General features: G+C 43.0%; 1 protein-coding gene across 8 annotated transcripts in view; it reads right to left on the reverse strand.

Annotated features, from left to right (window-relative positions):
• Positions 1–2,357: 2,357 nt before the first annotated feature.
• The window catches only part of EPB41L4B (erythrocyte membrane protein band 4.1 like 4B), a 169,372-nt gene continuing 150,371 nt past the window's right edge, over positions 2,358–21,358 (reverse strand). For 5 of the 8 annotated variants that reach the window (XM_084508190.1, XM_084508186.1, XM_084508188.1 and 2 more), the window contains 3 exons: positions 12,898–12,966; positions 8,851–9,014; positions 2,358–7,196 (listed from right to left, as the gene is read on the reverse strand). In XM_084508190.1, coding sequence (XP_084364316.1) covers positions 7,127–7,196; positions 8,851–9,014; positions 12,898–12,966 — 303 coding nt within the window. In that variant the 3' untranslated portion in view covers positions 2,358–7,126. Of the gene's footprint in view, positions 7,197–8,850; positions 9,015–12,897; positions 12,967–17,348; positions 19,630–21,358 lie in introns of those variants that run through there. The other 3 variants (XM_084508187.1, XR_014689205.1, XM_084508189.1) reach the window with 3 other exon arrangements.

A 21,358-nucleotide genomic window follows, 5' to 3' on the forward strand; every position in this document is an offset into this window, starting at 1 on the left:
TGAGATGCTCCTGTTCCTTTTCTGGGGTTCGAAGTTTGGCACAGTAGCACACAACAGTGTAGCTGATGACCTGATGAGAGGTCACCTCATGGTGGTTGTTGAGGTGGCCCAGGCAGCCTGGGAGCAGATCACTGCTGCAGGTGCAGGTGGAGGAGCACCTACTGATGGCCAAGGAAAGCAAGGGGCTTCAGAAAAGCCCAAGAGTTTCACTGGAGAGGAAACAAAGCCAGAAGTACTTGTGTGTGAGGGGAGGGATGCTGCTGGGGGGTGAAGGAAGCTGTGAAGGAGTAGAAGGGCACGTGCTGAGCAGAGGAGGGCTAGTGAGGCAGCATGGATGGATGTGAAGGGGCTGAGGAGCAGGTGGGTGGAAGAGAGACCTGTTCACGGTGCCTTGTGTTAACCAGCAAAGTTATCACAACCAGCCTGAACCAACATCAAGCCTCAGCTTGTCAGGCTGGAAACGAAAAAATGAACGGGCTCCTGGGCTGTGAAACTAAACTCAGGCTGTCCCCAGCCCCAAACCCTCCCCTGGTGGTCCTGGAGGTGCCGATGTCCTCCAGCAGGGCAGCACGGGGCCCACTGCTGGGGGTGCTCACTGTCTTCTCCCCCCCTAAAAAAAACCTTCCCCCCTCTTGCCAAACTACCCCATGACCTTGCCAAGCCTGGAGCTTGCAGGAGGGCCCAGCTCAGCTGGAGCAGGCAGCAATTAGTGCAGAAATCTCATTGTTTTATTTTGTTGTTTTGGAAAGCAGCAGGGCAAATAATTAAATTTAAAAAATAAACCTCGAGTTCTTTAAATCATTAGGCCCAGCGATGCTAAGCCTCAGTGACTAACTATCTTTGAGGAAAAGAGTTTGTGTTGCATTTTCCTTGCGTTTCCAAAAGAATTTTTGCTAATGAAAGGCAGCAGAAGAGCTATGCAGGAGGGTAAGTGGCTCCCGGCTTGCAGAGCAGGATAATCAGTGCGTGAAGCAGTAAAGATCCACGTGGCTTTCATGCCTCGCTGCTGTGAGATGCTGTGCCAGATACTCTGATGGCAGAGCTGTGTGGCCACTGGAACGGCGTCCCACAGCAACAGTAGAAAGACTCACTTAAAAATACATAATTGGCATCAACTGCGTATGCAATGATGCAGTTCTGTATGTGTAGCTTTAGAATAAACTAAAAAGGCAAACATTTTAGGTAGTGCTTTGCTGTCAGTGCACACAGCATCGGATGGCGTGGGTTTTGCTGCTCTCTTTTGGGGCTTGTTCCACCAGCACAGGCACCTTTCTGCCCCTCTCTGTGGCAGGTTGTGTGCAGCACAGCCAGGCTGTTAGCTACTGTCTTATCTTCCCCCCGCCGAGTCAATCGTGCCTGCGTGATGACTGTTTTCTGCTCTAGAAAGCATGTCCCCTGAGAATTTATCTTAACGGCCTTGTGTCCAGTCCCATAGATCAGACATCTGATAGTAAAACCAGAAATTGTTCAGATTTGCATCTCTGAAGTCCTCACGCTTCTCCATCTCAATGAAGTTATACAGGAGTGTTTGCTGACCTCTTAGAAGACAGCTGCTCATTTCCCTGCACCCCAGGACACTATTTCTTTAGCGAAGACATGTATTAAGAGGAATTAATTAACTACGTTTGCTGGCTGGATAATCAATTTTCTTGGAATAAATTGAGCACTGATGGAAGAACGTTGATCTGTTGCTTTCCCTGCACAGAGATTAAAAATAGATGAATACCCAGCTGGAGAAATCGTGATGGGATCATATTCCTTCCCAATATAGAGTTTTGGCAACCTCAAAAAATGGGGTGAATGTTACTGGGATTTCATTTCATAAATGCACCATGAAAGTGAATGTCAAAATGTCCTGATTTAGAGATCTTTGAACAAAAGGAAAGGGAAGTGTTTCATTCTGAAGCAACTTTTTATTTAGTCATTTAAAAACCAGCAAAATCAAGGGAAAATCTAAATGAAATGTTTTAGTTGTGTGAAAACAAAAGCTATTTAAAATTCTATTTAATAATACTTCTTAAACATATTTATTTATTACGTGTTCCTTCATAAATCAATTTAATAAATTGGGGTCTCCCAGCACTGTGTCAAGCGGATGCTTTCTCCCCACCCCTCCATTCCAGTAGTGATTTTGCCACCTGTTGAGCCCCAGCTCAAAGACCAGCAGCATGCCATGGTTCATGCTTCTTTACCTTGGTCCTGACAATGTTTCATCACTCTAGTTTTCATCAACGCGTGCCCCAGCTAATGACCCGACCGGCATGCTACAATGCAACCTGGTGTTTCCTTTATATATATGTATTGCCCCCATGCCTCCTAAGTCACTGATTTGACTACAAACTGCTCGGACTCTCGGGTTTATTTTTCATTTCATTTATTGCAGGCATGAATACAGGAACAGGTAAACAGCTGAGCCGTAAAAGTTTCTCTCCAGGAATGTTTTCAACAAAATGCCATCAAATACTGCCTGATGATACACGCTGCTACTAGGATGGAACAAAACGATGTGAGCAATCTTTCTTTAAAGCTGCTACCCACCAGTCAAAGCTGCAGCTGCCAAAGAAGCCTTCTCCTCCACTTGCTTGCTCCCTTCCCTCCTTCTCCCTGCAGGTTCTTTTACGGCACTTAACTTTACAAAACACAGTTGTGAGGCTGATCTTACATGCAATTACAGATCAGCACCAGTATATTTATTGCAAACTCCTTGAACATCAGGACATCAAAAAAAAAAAAAAAGTTTTTTTTAAAAAAAAAAAAGAAAAAGGGAAAAGAAAGAAACAATATTTGATTGCATAATTACAAATAGTTTTTTGTAGCCAATGAACCAGAAATGTATTCAGGAAAAAGAAAAAAAAAATAAAGAAAGAAAAAAAAAGAAAAACAGGATATTTGTAAACAGTTCAAACAAAACATGATGCTGCCTCCAGTGAAACATTTCACTGCATTGCCAGCTCTGTTTCAAATGGGCACGTAGGCAACCTGTTGCAAGAGAGTTGTGAAGCCATGAGCTGAAACTTCTGAGGAGTTAATTTTCAAACATTGCACTTTTCAGGGTCTGAGCACATTTGCAACGTGAAAAATCTGCACACACTGTGGGATCTGATAGAGATTTGGGATCTCAAACAGCATTTCTTAAGAAAACCTGGTTATCCCTTTTAAAACGAAATAGTGAAAACACCAGAACCGCACAAAACCAAACCACAACTGGTTGTCTCCTATGAGAGACTGCAACATGAGAAAATATTCAACTCCTTGCATAGCTATTTAAATGGCCAATAAATTTTGCTGGAATCACCCAAGCACGACAACATTGCGTTCTGCCACTTTGCAACTTCACACTTGAAAGCTGGGCTCTGCTGACGGGGTCGGAGCACCCTGGGGCACTACCCCAGGTGGGCTTTGCTGGCGTGGTGATAGCAGAGGGTTCACCACCAGCTGCTCCCAGACTGGACACAGCTCTAATGATGCCTCCAAGCTTCTGCCACCGTAAGCTCTCCCAGCTCTCTGCTCTCCCCGTAAGGGATAAAAGCTGTTCTGACAACAGGGTGTTTTTGGTGGTGTATTTACACCTAACGTGCAAGGCTTTTGCTGGCAGAGCTATGTCGATCACAAATCGTACCTCAAAGGACCCCTGGATGATGGAGCCGTGTTGGCAAGGGCTTGCAATGTAGACCTAACCAGAGGGACCGAGAGCAGGATTCATCTCACTTAACTTTAAGCAATACAAAGGTAGACTTTTAAGTCAGAGGCACCTCCAGAAGGCAGTCCCTCTCACCTCTCTTCAGGCGAGAGTTGGGCACGTAACGTTAGGTGAGATGAACCCTTTCCCAGGAGAGCTGAAAAGACAGAGTCCTTTCAGATACCCCTTTTTGTCACCAGCTCTGGAGACCATGCTTCAGAAGGCTGCTGTTTAAATGCGTTATCTTTACACGTGTCAATGTACATGATAATGATAGCCTGTGCTGGGCTTCATGCTGCCACAACTACATATGCAAGCTCATTAAAGCTAGCTCAGATACCTCTGCGCTATTATATAGACATACCCTCAGGCAGAGTATCCTTTAACACCTGTAAAGTTAAAGCCTGGGGGCAAATCTAGACTATGTGCCCCTCGGCTATGTTCACGTTGACGTTGTCTTGTTTGCAGTAGTTTTGGGTAACAGGTGTCCTGACACTGTAATTCCCAACCAGAGGCGAGGCAGGAGTATTTATTCAAAGGATGTGAAAACTGAGACGCTTAAGCGTGGCTGAAGAAAGTACATAGTAAGAAAGAACAACGTGATGGCATTCTGCAGTTAAAAGCCGAGTTCGGTATCAGTCAAACATTTTGAATAAAGCTCCATTAGACTGCAGAATAGGAAACAGTGGCAGCCAGTGGATAAGACACTAAAACAAGACAAGGCAACGTACGTGGGGTTGTTCTGTGGGACCCATCCCACCGGAACTGAGTGGCCACACGAGCCTTTCCCTCTCCATCTGGGGGCACCAAGGAGGGAGCACTCTGCCCTCTCCCAGCCATGCCAGAGCACACCCCAGCCATGGAGACCTGGCCACTGCAAAGTCACCTTGGTTCGTGGTTTTTTTTTTGTTTTGTTTTCCAGTTCTGAGCAGCTCAGCTTAATAATTTTTATACAACAGGAGTAAAATCCTGCATTCAAAATAATAAACTAATAGCTCGTTTAAGAGCCAGAAAATCAGATGGGCTGGTCTGAGTCAGGCATTCCGTTTCGCTAAAGGCTTTTGCATATGTGACCAGACTGCCCCAATGCAGGTAATCGGATGTCTGTCCCCAGACCTGAAGGCATATTGCAGGGTTCCTAATGTCCATTCCAAGGCAATCAGTACAACCAAAGGGTGTGCTCAGATCTGTTTTCTTCTTGATAATGACTTTGTGAAACAGCTGCCAATGCACATACAACTGGAGGCTGTCTAACAGCAGGCAGCAGACCAGATTTCAGCTAGGGTCAGTGTTGTGCCATTCCTAAACCTACTTGGCTTTCCTCTCCCAAAACAGCATCTCTGATTAGAATCTTCTTTTACTTATTCTTCCAATGCTCAGTTTTACTTGGGTGCAGACAAAAGGTGCTGTCGCTTCTACCTCTACCAGCACCTTCTGGGAGGCAGTGAGCAAAGAATAATGAGAAACAGAATATTTTCACCTCCTTTCTGATCTCTTCACAGGGATTTAAAGTTCCTAGTTAATTTTTAATAACCCTGGGTTGATGGAGAGGTACATGGATACATAAGGAACAGAAATGCCTTGGCACTGTAACTAAAAGACGGATGGTGTACAGGTTGTATCCGATTACCCAGCAAAGCCATCTGAGTGCTCTGAAATCTGCAATCCAGGTGTGTTTCTATAACTCCTTGTGCCCATTCCTCATGTTGAGCTACTTCATTACATTTTGCATTGCAGGTTTCTGCCTAACACTTGCGCTGTCTGTTTTGCCCCATCTTACGGCAACAGGAAAGGTTTGGGGTTGCCAGATTTGAACTGGGGAGCCTAATGCTATTTTCTTGTCCCAGTGAATATAAAATAGACAAGTCATTTTATACCTCTGACATTGCAATCCACAGTCCTATAATGCTCTCAAGATTATCTCATTTCAGCAAAAGAGCACAAGCTAACTCTGAAGGAAACTCAGTCTCACAGCAGTCACTTCCCAGCCTCCACACAGGCAAACGGGTTAAGCTGAGATAAAGCCATCGTAATCAGTACCAAATTAAGGACAATCTTTTATCTTAATACAAAACAGAGAACACAGTGTACAGAGTAACAGAAAAATAAACATCTTCAGCCATACAAAACGCACAAAAGCTTTCCTGTTGGAATAGTACCTTGTAGCTGACGGTCAGTTGGTGGTGGCGTTGTAGATAACCCTGCACTGCTGAACAGGGGGAAATGGAGAACTATATTTTTTTTAAATTGTTTTTAAATAGGAAACTGTTGGTCGCGTTACCTGCATGCCACAAACACACTCCTTGAGGTCCTGCTAACAGGGGAACACCCACCACCGAACCTTGTGCCTGAGACATTCCCACCACAAGCGCAGGCGGCCTGCGTGCGTGAAGCCAACCTTCAAGGCCTTGCCCCTAGGGATGTACTGATTAGTAGTGTGAAAAATGGGTAGAGACACAGCTAGGCCACAAACTATTGTTATTTTTCCATGTGATCCATCCATTACTGCTGGTCAGGAAGGTGGTTTGTCTATCCAGGAGGGAAAACACCCTCTCTGTATAGGCTGTGCCCACGCTGATGCGGCTCTGCAAACCTCCAGCGCAGGGCAGAAGCCCTCTGAGTGTGGGCAGGCCCTCGTGCCTAGGCAACCTGGAGAAGTTAAAACTTCCCACTGAGTTAAAAAAAGTCAGTATCAAGCTAGAAAGTCAGTAGCAAACTACTTTAAACAACTGTTTTTTTTTTTTTTTTTATCTTTAATGGAAATAAAGTAAGATTTAGTTTCAGGTTTAGGTCAAGACGGCGGACTAAAGGGAGCGTTGGGTGTGTATACCTGTACGGAGGGGTATCCTCCCCCTTGCAGCTATTTATATCTCTGAGTAAAGGTTAAGGTTAGGAATTTAATAAGACAGCCATTCGTTTTTTCTGTGGAGACTAACAGTCCTGGGGTTAGGATGTAATAATCATTCTTCTGCTTTAAAAATGATTCTTTAACAAATAGCAGTAGCTCATTGCAATTTTCAGTTGTACAAAATGACATATTTCCTATGTTACTATCAAAATATTCTGCATAACATTAATTTCTGTGCACTTATTAACATATGTACAGAACAGTGTTTCCCAATAGAAATCAGTATGCTCCTTGCTGATCCTTTTTGCCCTAGATTTACCAAAACCAAACCTGAAATTAACTGTGTTAATAGTATAAAATCTCAGGAGAGACAAAGGATTGAAGGTTTATTTCCCAGCAGCAAACGAATAAAGGAACTCCTTCAAGTTAAAGTCTAGCCGAGACTTAATTTTAACCAACCATGGTGAATCCAGGCGAGTCAGGAATATCACACGTTTTCCCGATGCATTATGTTGAGTACACAGAAGCAGAGGAATGTAAACAGACAGAAGGCACATGAAAGGCCCCAATCCATTCTCCATCTGACGGAAGCGAGAATTTCATAATTCTGTCATCAAGAGTCTTTTCATCATTTTCTCTCTCTCAAGTTCACGCCTCAGAGTCTCAGCGCTGTGTAATTAATGCACAAACAGCCAATTATGGGAACAACAATAAGTCTCAAATTTCAATTTAAAATAATTAACATTTTCAAAATACCAAAGGAGGGGGAAAAAGGTCAAACTCAATTCAGTGAAAAGCTGATAACTGATGGCTGATTCAACAACAAGTACCGCTTGATATTTCTGAAGAGCAAACAGAAGCAAGAAAAAGGACACAAAAAGACCCACATGGCAAAACAGTTTATGTTTTAACCTCATCGCCATTAAAGGCTGCCGATTTCAAAGGAAGCTGGACTAGGACTCTAAAAATAAAACAAAGCAGCTACAGTAAATGCCAACAAACAAAAGACTGATGTTACAGCCCTCTGCTCCTCAGCATGGTTTGAGCTGGGGGGGACAGCTATGTAAACTGAATTTAGCACAGCCCTACTTCACCTGCACCCATCAGGGTGGAGAAGCACAGCCTGAATGTCCTCGCTCTCACATCGAATTGCTCTCGAGCCTGTGGGCTCTGCAGCACTGGGAGTGCCCTGGGCTGCTGATCCAATCTTTTTAATAAATAGCATGGGGAAGAAGACCAACTGCTGGCTGTATTGTTCTGGGAATTTAGCAGCTAATGCTTGGAAAGCAGTTTGCAGACATTTTGTTCATAGACAGGGCAGGGGTGGAATCACTCATTTGAGCTGGGGACATCCTGTGGAAGCTGAGCTCAGTACTGCAGCTTCAGAACTACACTTCCACCGTAACGATATATTTTTAGGTGAGTTAGCAATGTTGACCAAGTGTGCAAGTGCAGTTAAACCAACATCTGCCAAAATAGTTAACAAATGAAAGTGGGAATTGACTGTAAATCCAAAAGTAAAAAAGGCTAATGTATTATGATGCCAATGAATGATTTCTGTCTTCAGCATAAGCTTAGGACTTCTTGTGCTCCAGAAGTATTGAGTACATCCACTCCTGCATTTGTATTCAGTAAATTATCAGCTTGGGAAATTCAGCTTTGATTAAACTCTGGAATAAGAAGCCAACATGCAAAACCAGCAGGATGGGAGAATAGAAACTGAACGCAGCTGCTTGTGGAAAGATGGAATGGCATTTTATTTCTCTGAAAAACTATAAGAGAGGCCAATGTAGCCTGACATTACAAAACAAAACAAAACAAAACATACAAACACAAAAATGAAAAAACAATCAGTGTCTGCTTTTCATTTAGAAGAGCAGGTATTTCTCAACCTCAGCTTTCCCCCATGGACATTTAATTTCAAAAAACAAATTGCGACAGCGATTATTAAAGGAAAACCTTTGTGGTTCATGGGAAATGACTTGCCTGAGGAAAATCTGTAAAACCCTTTCTCTACAGGCCATTGGCTGTAGAAATGGTACACTGCTGGCTGCAGCTGTTAATTAATCTTTTTTTGTTGTTTTTGTTGTGTTTTTTTTTTTTTCTCAGAGCAAATAGGAAGTATAGCTATTTCTTTACAAAGCTCACTTATTCTGAAGTAGGTGTCAAGCAGCAACTCAAAATCTTTTGGTATCAGCAGAAAAGGCACTTTAGAAATATGGTGAATTATCCCCACTGTAATTATGATAGAAAAAGAGAAATCCGGCTGACTCCCTCACTGCACAGAGCATCATAGCATTGCTGTGAAAGAACTGCACAGTACCTGTCCGCCAGCGAAATCGGTTTATGTGACGTGTATATTGTCTGCACCGTTGGAGTCGGTATAGTCTCTGCCAGAGATCTCAGGACGGGCGATGGAGCTACCGGCGATAGCTTAGGCGACGACTGCACCGCACAGCACTGCAATTTGCTGTCCGTAAATTCTGCCTACAACAAAAAAAAATGCATACAGACACGGAAGGGAAAGGTATAGGTTAGCTTCTACTGCTCTTGTGTACTTTCACCACCCAATTCATTGCCAAACACTCAGTAGCAGCAAGCCCTAAAGAGAAAGTAGGCTGTAGCTAGAGCTGCCCAGTGCAACATCTGTGGGCACGGAGCAGGCTGCCCTGCTGGCAGCTGTGCCCGAGGACGAGCCTTATGGCTCTGTGAGATGAAAACGCCCTGTGTGGGACTGGCAGCATTCAGATGAAAGGCATAATCAGTCTGGAGAATGCTGCTTATGATTGCGTTTTCCCTAAAAACACAGCAGCATGCTGATGAGAAGGGTTTTCTGGACTGTTCTTCACAAGTTGTGTTCAATTTGCTTTGTGGGTCCTCTGACTACACTGCTTTGTGGCACACACTTGTAGTCTAGGTTTCAAAGTCCCCATCCCTCAGGAGGAATGCTCTCCAGCAGCAAGTGATGGGCAACGTTAAACCAAGGTTGGAAGTGCTGGTTACAGACAAATGGCCAAATCTTTCAGGTGAGGCAGGTCAGTACCACAGGATTACAGAGAAGACCAACCCTCCTATGTGGCTGGGAGGGAGGGGATAAGCCCTAAAAATAAATTAGCCCTGCTTTGTGTTTTGGCAAGCACCATTTCTCATGCCAAACCACAGTGGCTAGTGCCTACAGTGCTTGCATGGCCCTGACCTGGGAAGGGCACAGAGCAACTTCAGTTCGTCAGTGTGTTGGGACCACTAGGGGATGCTCCTGCTGGCACCAGCTCAATTTCTGTCGTGGCAGCTCTCCCTCCTGTTCAGACTTTGTGGCAGGGAGGAAGAATAGTCACTGTCATAAGGGAGCATATGATAGTGATACAGCTCTTTGAATAGCGACTTTTCTTTCTTAATTAGCTCTCAAAATTTGCAAGCCACATAGTATTAATCTAAACAAACAAACCAGTTTAGTCATTGGGACAATTATTTGAGCCCAGGAAGGAATGGCTGTGGTAGGTTTGCTCGCTTATTCTATTTTTTTAGCATGTCCCTGCTTGTGTTTCAACTAAAAGCATGTGATATGCTCCAAGACAAGCTCTGAAGCATTAGAAATTCCATTAATTCCACAAAATTAATCAAAATGGAAAACATAAAATCTACTAAAGAAAGCCTCCCTCTTCAACCTTGGTCAATTTTATGTGCAAATACTGGCTAATGCAGCCTGTTCAAACTTCTCTGTCATTCAGCTTTCAGAACTCAGCCTTACTGGCTACAGGGATATGGGGTTTGGTGTTCCTCGCACAGGATCCCCATCCTCTGAGGGCTGCCAGGTGATACTCATGGCAAGAGCATGAGACACCACCCTGTGAGGCTGAGGTAAATTCTCCCAGCCTCACTGAAATCAGCAGAACTATGGCAAATTACACTTGCTGAAGATTTGCCTTGAGTCCTCAAGTGTGTTTGCTCCAGATAATGGTTTTACTGTATATATCCAAAGCATCTTTTAATAACTGTTTACAGAGTATGTTTGAAAATATATATATTTAGTTGGTTTAAACAGATATAATTCCATTAATTTTAAGTTTATGTGACTTATTCCCACTGAGAATATGGTCATCAAGCCATGCCTTTTCTTTGTGGAAGTCTCTGAAACTCAGGGGGGTTCCTGGCACGAACCTTCTTTTTAAGCATTCCAGGAAAACAAGTTCTCTATTTTTTCCTCAACACCAGTGGACAAAGAGAAGCCCTCTGCTCAGTAAGATTTCAATGTCTTGCTCCAAGCAAAATAAATGAATAAATAAGTAAAAGTGAAGGGGGAGCAAGGAGGAAAAAAAAAAGGAAAGAAAAAAAAAGGAGTCTGAAATGCCAATAGCTGTGTGCGACTGGAGGACACTCGGAGATAGATCTTGCTAGGTGCAAGACCTAGCACTGATCTAGAGCTTTCCCTTACAGCTTCCCTCTGGGGTTCAGCTACCTCCAAGCCCATGGAAGAGCCCATGAATCAGGGTGGACTGAAACACTGCTGAGGAGGAGCACATTTCCTTGGGCTGGGACAGAGGACCATGAAACACAGGACCAAAGTGTAATTAACATTCCTAATTGCTCTCCCATCCTCAAGCAGTCCTCCAGGTAGTGGCTGGTTTACCAGCTGGTTTACCAAAGATATTTGTACATAACTCACTTAAAGCAATGAATGGGATTTCATGATTAGGTTTTTATTGTAATGGTGTTTGAAATGTTTGTGATCTAGATTCTGCCACCCCTGCCCAGGAAAAGGAGAGAAAGGGAGAATTTCTGAAAGCTAAGTTTGAACTTTCCTTCTTTTTTCCTGTGAGTATAACAAAAATTTCAGCATTTGAATTTGCCATGAAGTAACCACTTTCTACAGGATGGAAATAGCTGTGGAGAAAACATATCTGGGTAGCTTCTGTTTGGATTTTAAAGTTCTATGCCCACCAATGGAAAAAAATAATTAATATTGCTCTCCTATATCTTACTTTCATTATAATCATCATAGGGAGAAAAATAATTTCCTGACAATCATTACCCTTTAATAGGAAAGCTATTCTGGGCAAATCTTTTTGCTTACATAAAGCACTGTGATGAAAGATATGAACAGTGTAACTTTGGCTTAGGTTTTACAACAGACATACTATCTGGACTTGGGCAATCTAGTGAAAAGTTGCTGTGACATATTCCTTTTCGGATTCATTTATTAAAAGCTCAACAGTAGCACTGACTTATCCTGTGGAGCCTGACCAACTTTGGCTTTGAAATACTCAGGTGGAGAAAAGCAGCATTTAGATCCAATCTCACGATCAGGTTTATTGTGAAAGAAAAGCCTCGCCCTTCAATTCATTAAGTGCAGACAGTCACAGCACGTGGCCCAACAGAGACTGAAGTTGCTTGTCTCTGATCATATGCTAGATATAGATCAGAGATACCAGTAAAACTTAAGGTTAAAGGCTGATATGCTTCATTCTGTCAGTGTAATTTAAAAACAAAACAAAACAAAACAAAACAAACTAATAAACTATAAGCCAGTTGTTGCGGTTTACAATTAGAAGCTGGGAATTTTTCTTACAGACCAGAATCCATTCTCCCATTGGAAAGGACGGGAAAGGTTATAATTAATCCCACATCACATATTCCATTATATCAAGTCCTCCAAAAATCTTTCAGAAGGCTCTGAATTGCCTGAGTAGATCATTTTGTCTCACTTATTACATAATGCTCCTACCCTTAAAGTAGGGCTTGGATTGGACTTTATTTTTGAGTGGTCAAATAATTGTTTCTGTTCACATGTAGTTTACTTTACTGAAAAAATCTAAATCCCAACTTCTGTGAAAGCTTAGTAAGAATTAAGTTCAATATTTGATTCAGATTATCAAGTAAACACAAGAGTTTATACAAGGATATCATTGTAGTCGTCAGCACACTAACCATAATTATTCCTTAAAATTCAGATGCAAATTCAATGAAAATCAGGCCCCTTTTTGTGATGGCACAGCAAGCAGTTTCAGGCAGCAGGCCATGCAGTCGCTAGACAGAGGACTGAGTCATTCCCACTCCATTGGAGTGACACTACGGAGCTTCACGAGTCCTGAACTGAACAGCATTTGGGGTCTGACTGCATTAGCAGTGAGCCTTGACCTTTAACTCTTAGTCCTCTGTCTAGTAAGCAGCAACGTCTGAATGCAGGCAAGTTAATTATTTGCATAATGGGAATATTTAACAGATTTTCACTCTAAATTCTGCTTGGAATTTATCTCTTTTTTTTTTTTTTTTTTTTGAGGACTACTTAACACATAAGTTTCTGAGACTGTTAAAAAAAAGTCACTTGGAAGTGCATTAAATACACAGTTTTTTAGTTGCACATTCTACTTACAGAAAACTGTGGTACTGTTGTAAAAGGATCGAAAAAAGGATTAGATGTATCAGCAGGGAATGTCTTTATCTTTAAAAAAGATAAAGAAAAAGATGTTACTTTCAGAGCATAAAAATGGAAAAGAAAAAAAAAAAGCAGCAAAGCATTGCAACTATAGTGACATATCCAACAAATTAGAGCAGTTCAGCAGCCCTTGGACCAGACCAAAAAAGAACCCTCCAAAAATGCATACAGAAACCTGATGATGAATAGTCAAAGCATAAATATGAAAACCTAATAGACTGATTTTTACCATGTAATTAAATTTGTTGTGCAGGTTCTGAGCTGATTGCATACAATATACCTTCCAATTCTGTAAACAGTCACTGGATCATTACCTGCTTCCTTCAGTGAGCACTGCATTTAAAAATATGCAATATGAAGTGCAGAAGCAATTTTTTACAGTGCAGAAACTTCAGTTGAAGAGCTTTACATATGCTTTACATATACGCTTTACATATTTTACTCCCCCACATTTTCAGTTACACAGTTGTTGTGCAAGACAAACGATCACATAAGATGGGATCGAAAGATAACTCCATGCAAAATAAAAGATATGCATGGACAACTGTTTGCTTCAGGCAGCTGCTGGGACCTGGCTGTCTGTCTGTGTCAAGCGCTGGGCTGTGCTCAAGGATGAGCTCAGGAGGTTTTTATTACAGGACCTGGAGTGGACAGGTTAGACACCAGCACGTCCCTGCACGGAGAAGGCTCAGCCCAGAGCACTTCTTTATTGTCACTGCCCCAGGCCCTGCTGGAAGTCACTTCTGCCCTGAAAATTATTTCAAACGTCCATGGAAATTAAAGAAATATTCAAAGTGGCAACAACCTCTGCCCTGCTCCATTGCGAGTGATTCCTCTTTGGAATGCAGTCATTATTCATGCCTTCAAAGGGAGGACAAAATATCAAATGCAGGTTTTGAACCGCTCTTCATGCTTTCCATTTGGAAAAACACATTTTTCAGTGTACAGGTGTGTTTTTCACTTTATTATAGAAATCACTGTGCATTTGTTATGCATGTATTCCAGCATAATTTGCTAACTACAGCTGTGTAACTGCTGTTGAATAACCAGGAAAGCTACCCTGAATGCCCTAAGCCCTTGTAAGCCAAAGCAAAACCTGAAATTATGACGTCAGATATAATTAAGTAAATATATAGTGTTTATTTTGCAAATAAAATAACAGAAACATATTTGGCTTATAAGGATGCCAAGGGAAATTAACAGCCATCTGTAGGCCTGCTTCTGCGAACACGTGGCATTAGTCTTGGCATTAATTGTTGGGCTTCTTAAACATGAGGAGTATAGATGGCAAAAATACAGCTCAGCATTTAAACACCTTTTTTAACAGAACAGACGTGGCTATAAATCAATCATACAGGTGCAAGCAAACAAACATCTGTGCAAGGGAGAAATTCATTTAAATCATAATTTTCTATGCAAACACTTAAAAGAAAATTTCACACTTTTTTATAGATGTATATTTCTGTCAGCAAAGTGTACGTATACTATACTGCTGGTTGAATCTACTCATCACGTTGAAGCAATAGCTCCTTGCAAGTACAAACAATACAAAACATAAGCATGCTCCATCGTAAATCCCATCCTTTAACCAAAGGCAAAGCAACACCGGGATGGGAAGTTGGTTGTTCATATGCATTTTTGAGTCTGATATACCATGGCCAAACTTTTTTCTCATTTTGCAGATTGGGCTCATTAAGGAAATGAAGTGCAGTTCCTGAATATAGAAAAGGAAAAGGATGCAGAACAATTTTTGGCCCCCCTGGGATTTGGGATATTTCAGGACGCCAGCCGGCCCTGGCTGCACGCCGAGGCACGCAGTGGTGCAGAGCACCCTCTTGCAAAATCAGCGCTGCGGCCCGTGCGTGTGGCTGAGGCCAGCCTGCCTATCAAAACCCAGCAAAAAGCAGTTAATCTGGCTTAGTTATCAGCATGACTTCCTCTCCAGCAGGGCTGCGTTTATTTAATCTCAGGAACAAGGCAATCCCAACAAATGAAGGGCTCTGTGGGCTCTAAACCCACCAATTTCCGGCATCTGAATGAAACTGAAAACAGAAATTAAGGAACAGAGGGTGGAAAAAAAGCACGCTTGTTTTCCATTTAAGAGTGAGAAAGAGAAACCATCCCACTCAGCCTTTAGGATTTAGTCTTTCTTTTTCTTGTTTCCTTCTGAGAAGAGGCCGGTGCAGCTCAGATGGCACAATGGCGTTTGTTGGTTTGCCTGGGCCTGGTTGGCCCTGGCCTGGTCCTTGATAAGGCCACTACTGCTGTCTGCTCAGCACCAGTCCTTAACTATTCACAGCTTGGTTCTTTTCAGGAGGAAAAGAAAATCCTAATCTACGTAATTGCAGAAAAAAATCCATATATTCAAAAACACTTTTCAGACTGAGGCTAAGGTAGGACGGCGAGACAGTAAGGGAAAGCACCGGTTAGGCAACCGGCTTATGTAAAATTGCATATGGAAACCTCAGACTACTTCACCCATGAACATGCCTTGTCCTCCTTATCCTGCGTGTCCACCCTGGCCAGCAGTGTTGTGAGGCGAGCAGCAGCCAGCAGCACCTGCCAGCAGGAAGCAAACCCTGCCTGTTCATGCCCCACCACACAAGGACAGTGGTGTTGGGTGCGCGTGTCTTCCTGATCCTTGCTTTGTGGATGAATTTATTGCATGGTGTCAACATTCAGAGTAGCTCAGAAAGCAATACTATTCCCTGACCAGAACAGGAGGCCAAGACCGAAATGTTGCCACCTGAGGGCTGAGAATGGAAGAAGACCAGACCCATCTACCACAAACCTGCAGTTTCTCCACCCTTGGAGACCTTCAGGAGCTTCCAGGCTTCACTTGGGACTGTGAATGTAAGGGGATGAGAGAGAGGAGGTGGGCAGCTCCGTGTGTAGGACAGTCTCACGCAGCTGAACCGTAGCTGCCCAGACTAGCAAAACACAGTAGCTGCTAGAGGACTGTCAACTGATGGGCTGCTGAGGTATGCTGTCTGCTTCGGTATAAAGCAAACCAAGAGAAAACAGCTTTAAAGCACACAACTGGGCACAAAAATCCTCATGCTGGCAGATGGAGTGGCAACAGTGTCCACGCTGCAGAGTTGTGCTGCGCATTCCAGCAGCACCTCGTGTGCTGAGGGCTTGTTTCACAATCTCACATGCCTCTAGCTTGAAAGGTCAGGGAGCACTACCATAGCAGAACTATTTTGGACAAGTGTCTCCTTGTCTAGAATATTTGGCTTGGCAAGTTGAGAATTTACTAAGCCTAAAAGAACACTTGGATCAAGAAAGAAATAAAGGGAGGAAGGAAGGAAGGAAGAAAGAGAGAAGGAAGGAAGGAAGGAAGGAAGGAAGGAAGGAAGGAAGGAAGGAAGGAAGGAAGGAAGGAAGGAAGGGAGGGAGGAAGGAAGGGAGGGAGGGAGGGAGGGAGGGAGGGAGGGAGGGAGGGAGGGAGGGAGGAAGGAAGGAAGGAAGGAAGGAAGGAAGGAAGGAAGGAAGGAAGGAAGGAAGGAAGGAAGGAAGGAAGGAAGGAAGGAAGGAAGGAAGGAAGGAAGGAAAAGGAAGAAGTTACATAAAAATTATCTGTGGATAATTTTCTGCTAGTACTCAAAAATTCTTGTTGCACTCAGCCATCCATGGGGCTGACACATTTTGGAGGTATATGTCACAACCAGAAAGAACTAACAGCACTAGCTTTCCTTGATATTTATACTGCAGGGAAGATTGAAGGAGGGTGAAGGAAGAAAAGGGACAACATAATAAGAACTTTCTCCTTTTCATGTGTGCAAAAACATCTTCTGGACAGCATTTAAAATCTCAGTAAAAACACTTGTACACATTTTAAGTGGGTTAGAAGAAAAAAAAAAAAAATGAAATGTTCTCATAAAAGCAAACTGAACTTGGAGAGACAAAGAAGGAGTATTCCCACCTGAAATGAAAACAGCAGGAGAGTTGTGGAAAATGAGTTAGTAGTTGGAATGTGTTAATTGAAATAAAATGAGCTATTTCTGGTATTTCTATCAGAGGGGAATATTATAAATGTCCTTGCTGTTCCAAAAAAAATGACACTTCGGGGAACAGTGGGCTTAATTTGGGTATGTTCTTCTACATTTAGAGTACCCAGTGTATCCACTGCCCTGCCACAACAGCTTCTCCTTCTGCAAGGGTCTGATAAGCTGCTGTGCTGTTGACAGACAAATGTTGTTCTTCACTTCACTTGGCTTCACCCCCATCCCATGCACCTTGACCTTACAATATGCTGGAGAAGCTGTGTGCTGTCATTGGGTTTACGCAAGACAAACACTTCACTAAGTTCCTGTGCCTTGGAGCAGAAGCAGAGCTGCTAACACCTGAAATGGTGCCGTAAACACATCTCTCAGTATACACATACAGCCAGAGGAATATTCGGTGGTGCTTTATTTAAAAATGCATGCTATAAGTTAAATACCATCACATCCGTACAGCACAGAGGTGAGATTCATTTCGACTTGTCAAACTAGAAAAAATCAGCAGCTGAAACTCCTGGAGTAAATTGCATTAGCATTTCCCAGTCCTGATGAGTGATACAACTTAAAAACCATGAGTTATCTATTAGACCCACTTTCCAAAAGCAGTGATAGGATTCTGAACCCTGCAATTATTCAGTAAAGCTCCATTTCTGCTGTCATATCATTTTGGTGGCTGTTTCCATAATAAGGTGGAAAATGTGAAAACAAAGATTTTCTGGTATTTTTCACCACGCAATATGTTCATGGCCAAACAAACTATTTTGTGTGGAAGTAGTTCTTGGCTCCGATGACCACTCACATAACATTAACGCCAGCTCATTCCCTTTGTGTGTGGCAACAAAAATGACATGACAGGCAGGCATGCATAGTCGCTGCCTGGGTGCACAAGGCAAAAATCAGCCTAAACTATGAACTTGTGACAGGATGGAGATGTAAACCAGCAATACCATTGGCTAATCACTCTTGGAAAAGGCTGTGTGAACTAAATGCCCTGATGAACCAAACTTGGTGTAAATCCCATGCGTGCTGCATCCCAGGCCACCTTCTTCTCAAGGAAGGCAGGATGCTTTCTGCTTGTTGAAGTAATATCCAGGTGTCAGTGTCAGCAGATGGATTTAATTCACACACATTAAAGAGGGGCAGTTTTGCAGAAGTGTGCCATTGAAAACGCCCTAAGGCACCAAATGAGACATTTCAGAAGAGGATGAGAGTGCTCTGCCAATCTGGGAACACTCAGTGTTCATAAATCTCCTTGGCTGCTGTTGTTCCCTCTGTGGAGATGGAACTAGGATGTCTCCCTCCCAGCTCCACCTGGTCTTCAGGTCTCCCTTGATCATGCAAGTGCCATGTAGAGAGCCACACTCATCCCATGCTGTCTGAGCCAGGCTTGCTTGTGAATCCCTCAGATGACAAGTATTTTGTTCCTCTGCTTGTTGCAGTACACCAGCCCTTCTCTGAGTCTTGCTCGGCACTGAATCCACCTGTCCTCAAACATGCCAGCCAGCAGACACCTCGTTCTTGATGTCTCAATGGGCCTCAGGCAATCCTGCTAATACTTTCCTCTTCTTCAGACGCTTTCCTTCCTCTTAGAGTCACCTTATGCAACCATTCCTACCAGGGAGGAGTCGTCAGGAGGTGGCTGTGTGGCTCCTTGGTTGTGCTCCAGCGATCTCTGGCTCCCACATGGATACTTAAGGGAGTTCATGGGAGCGATGTACGTGGCTCAGCCTCTGCTGAAACCTTGCCTTGCTGTAGCTGTAGCATTTCACAGGTACTTAACATACAGTAGTTTGTGGCTATAGTATAAGGCATATGATATTTACAAGTAGGTCTACCTAAAACACAGTAGTGAAGATAAAATCCTGAATCTTCACGCCAACTTTTGTACTAACTTGGAGGGACAGCCCTGCAAATTGTGTAGGTGCTAGCATCCCTCTTATACTGCCCTGACAGACAGAACTCTGCCAATCCTTGCTCTAAGGATTGTAATTCTGAGCTGCTAGCACAGTGATTTCAGAAGTAGTGGAGCAGGGGGCAGAAATAACGTTATTAAGTCAGCACAGCAGCTCTACAGCACATCAGAAGGGAATGCATGTCCTGGGTTTGGCTTTACAATGTAGCTTAGACTTGAGAGTGTTTTGGAGAACACGTTTAATTCTTCAAAACAAGACAGAGTAAGGACAATTCAGATGTGGTGAAAGGAAAACAGTGTCCGTGCTGTCACAGTCCTAGGGGTTTTCAGTACTCCTTTGCTGCTGCTGTGAAGGTGAACAAGCTTAAGCAGAACATAATCTCAGCATGGGCTGTCAGCCTAGTCACCATCCCCTGAGGAAAATGTGGTGAGGCAAAATGATGTCACAGTCTTGATGTGTTGGCTAAATGCATATTAAAGACTGCAGCATTTGCTTGGTCTTTGTTTAAAACACAGAAAGGAAACAAACAAAAAGCAGCAGGTACATTCACTGGATGTGGTGGGTTTTCTTCTCCAACATCGCTGCAGAATAAGTTAGTTGCATTGCTAGGACAGCTAACACAGTTACCTTTTTAGCCCCTTGGTCTTTACCAATGAAACCAACGATGCTCCAGGTGCCTAGATCATGTGCACAGCTAGCAAAATCAAGTGGCATCTTCTGCAGGTGTAGACTTTTGTCACAGAAGAAAGTCACTAAAGATGGATAACATGAAGAGGAGGAAAGGAGTACTGTGATTACTGCCAGATGAGAGTGCCCCAAGTAAGCCAAATATTTCCCAATTTGACAGCCAGCAGGAAGACTATACATAAATTTTGTACCAGATGGAAACTCACCACTAGCCACACCTGATTATTTCTAGGGACAGACACCGACAGCTCATCATCCAATAACTGTTGGTTCACCATGCCTTATTAACACAGAGACTTCAGATCCAGGTACGTTTTGACACAGGCTGACTAACAACCACATAACATACATTAACATTTTCAAAAGCTTCGGGATCATATTCCTCTGTTGAAAAGTTACGACAGATTGACACAAACAGTGCACTGCCTGACTTCTGTCCAACACAAACAAATAGCTTGTCTTTCTACTGTGAGCAAACTCTACTGGTATAAGAGCGAAGTTGGCTGATAGTCCTAAAGTGTCTGGAAACTCAACCAATCATGGTCTCCTTGAATGTCAGGATAGTAAGGAATATTTTGTATTAATTTTCTGTCCTACTTTTATGGGCTATTGAGCTCTGCCAAAATCCCCAAGAGTTTATACAATTCATTATTCTACAGGAAGAGAATAGCATAGGTAGATTAAAGTCAGTGGAGCTACGGAACAAGTGTTACAATGACAAGCTGAACCACTTTCTAATATATCCATCCAGGAGGACAATTGTGCTTATTTTCAGCTTCAGCATGTGATCTGTCCCAGTGACTACCACAGTATTAATCTGTGCACGTGCCTAGAAACTTTGGTGACCCCCCTTGTGGGTTAGGATCTACTCAGATACACAGAGATGCTGACTCCTGCACTGTGCTGCTGCTTGCCAGTCTCACTACTCTAAAAGTCTGCTCTAAATTGTGCCTCTGTATGGCAATAAGACATTACCATCGCAGTAAGCCACCCTTTCCACATGAACACTGCTTCCTTAAATGTCACAGATACAAAATTATTTGGTCCTAACACTGAGCTCAACTGGATCAGAAGCTAAAAGTCTGTTAAGAACCATGGTGTGGTTTAGGATCAGTGCATGAACAAATCCAATCCCATATCTAGCAAATCTTTTCTGATATATGTTACATATAAAAACCTATTTATTCGTAACTTCATGCCCTTGGCTACTGAATCATTCATATTGACAGCCACTAAGCACTGAAATAAAGAACAGGTCCTGCCTTGTCTGCAAGTAAAATCTTGGGACAAGCATTCAAGCACAACAGCTCATTAAGCACATACATTTACGAATTCAAACACTTGCATTGTTATACTTTGTGAATTCAATGCCACAAAACACATCAGATGCCTCTGTGCCTGTTGAGTCCTTTATTAAACCAATCCAGCAACAAAGTGAACGTGTTGTTCCTTTTCTCAGCTTATTTCCATCTTTTCAAGAGCAGATCAGGATGCTGCTTTAAAATCCAGTCTTCCAGTCCCAGACACTGTGCTCAGGCATCTTCCATAACTAAAGAGATTAGTCCCAACCAAGGATAATCCCAATCGATTAGGCCTATTAGCACAGAGCTCACTCTCCCCCATCCTTAATTACAGCAGAAGTTTCTCCTTTGGACTGAGTGGAAAAGTACAGAGCTCTTCTGTTTGGGCCAGGAATGACGGCATTTTGAATGCCAGAAGGCTGCTGTACCATCTGAGCTGAGCCCTGCTTCCCTGCAAGTTGTTTGTTGGGCTGAGGATGCAGGGGATCCATTA

This window comes from Aythya ferina (assembly GCF_964211825.1).
Source record: "Aythya ferina genome assembly, chromosome: 2".
NCBI lineage: Eukaryota > Metazoa > Chordata > Aves > Anseriformes > Anatidae > Aythya > Aythya ferina.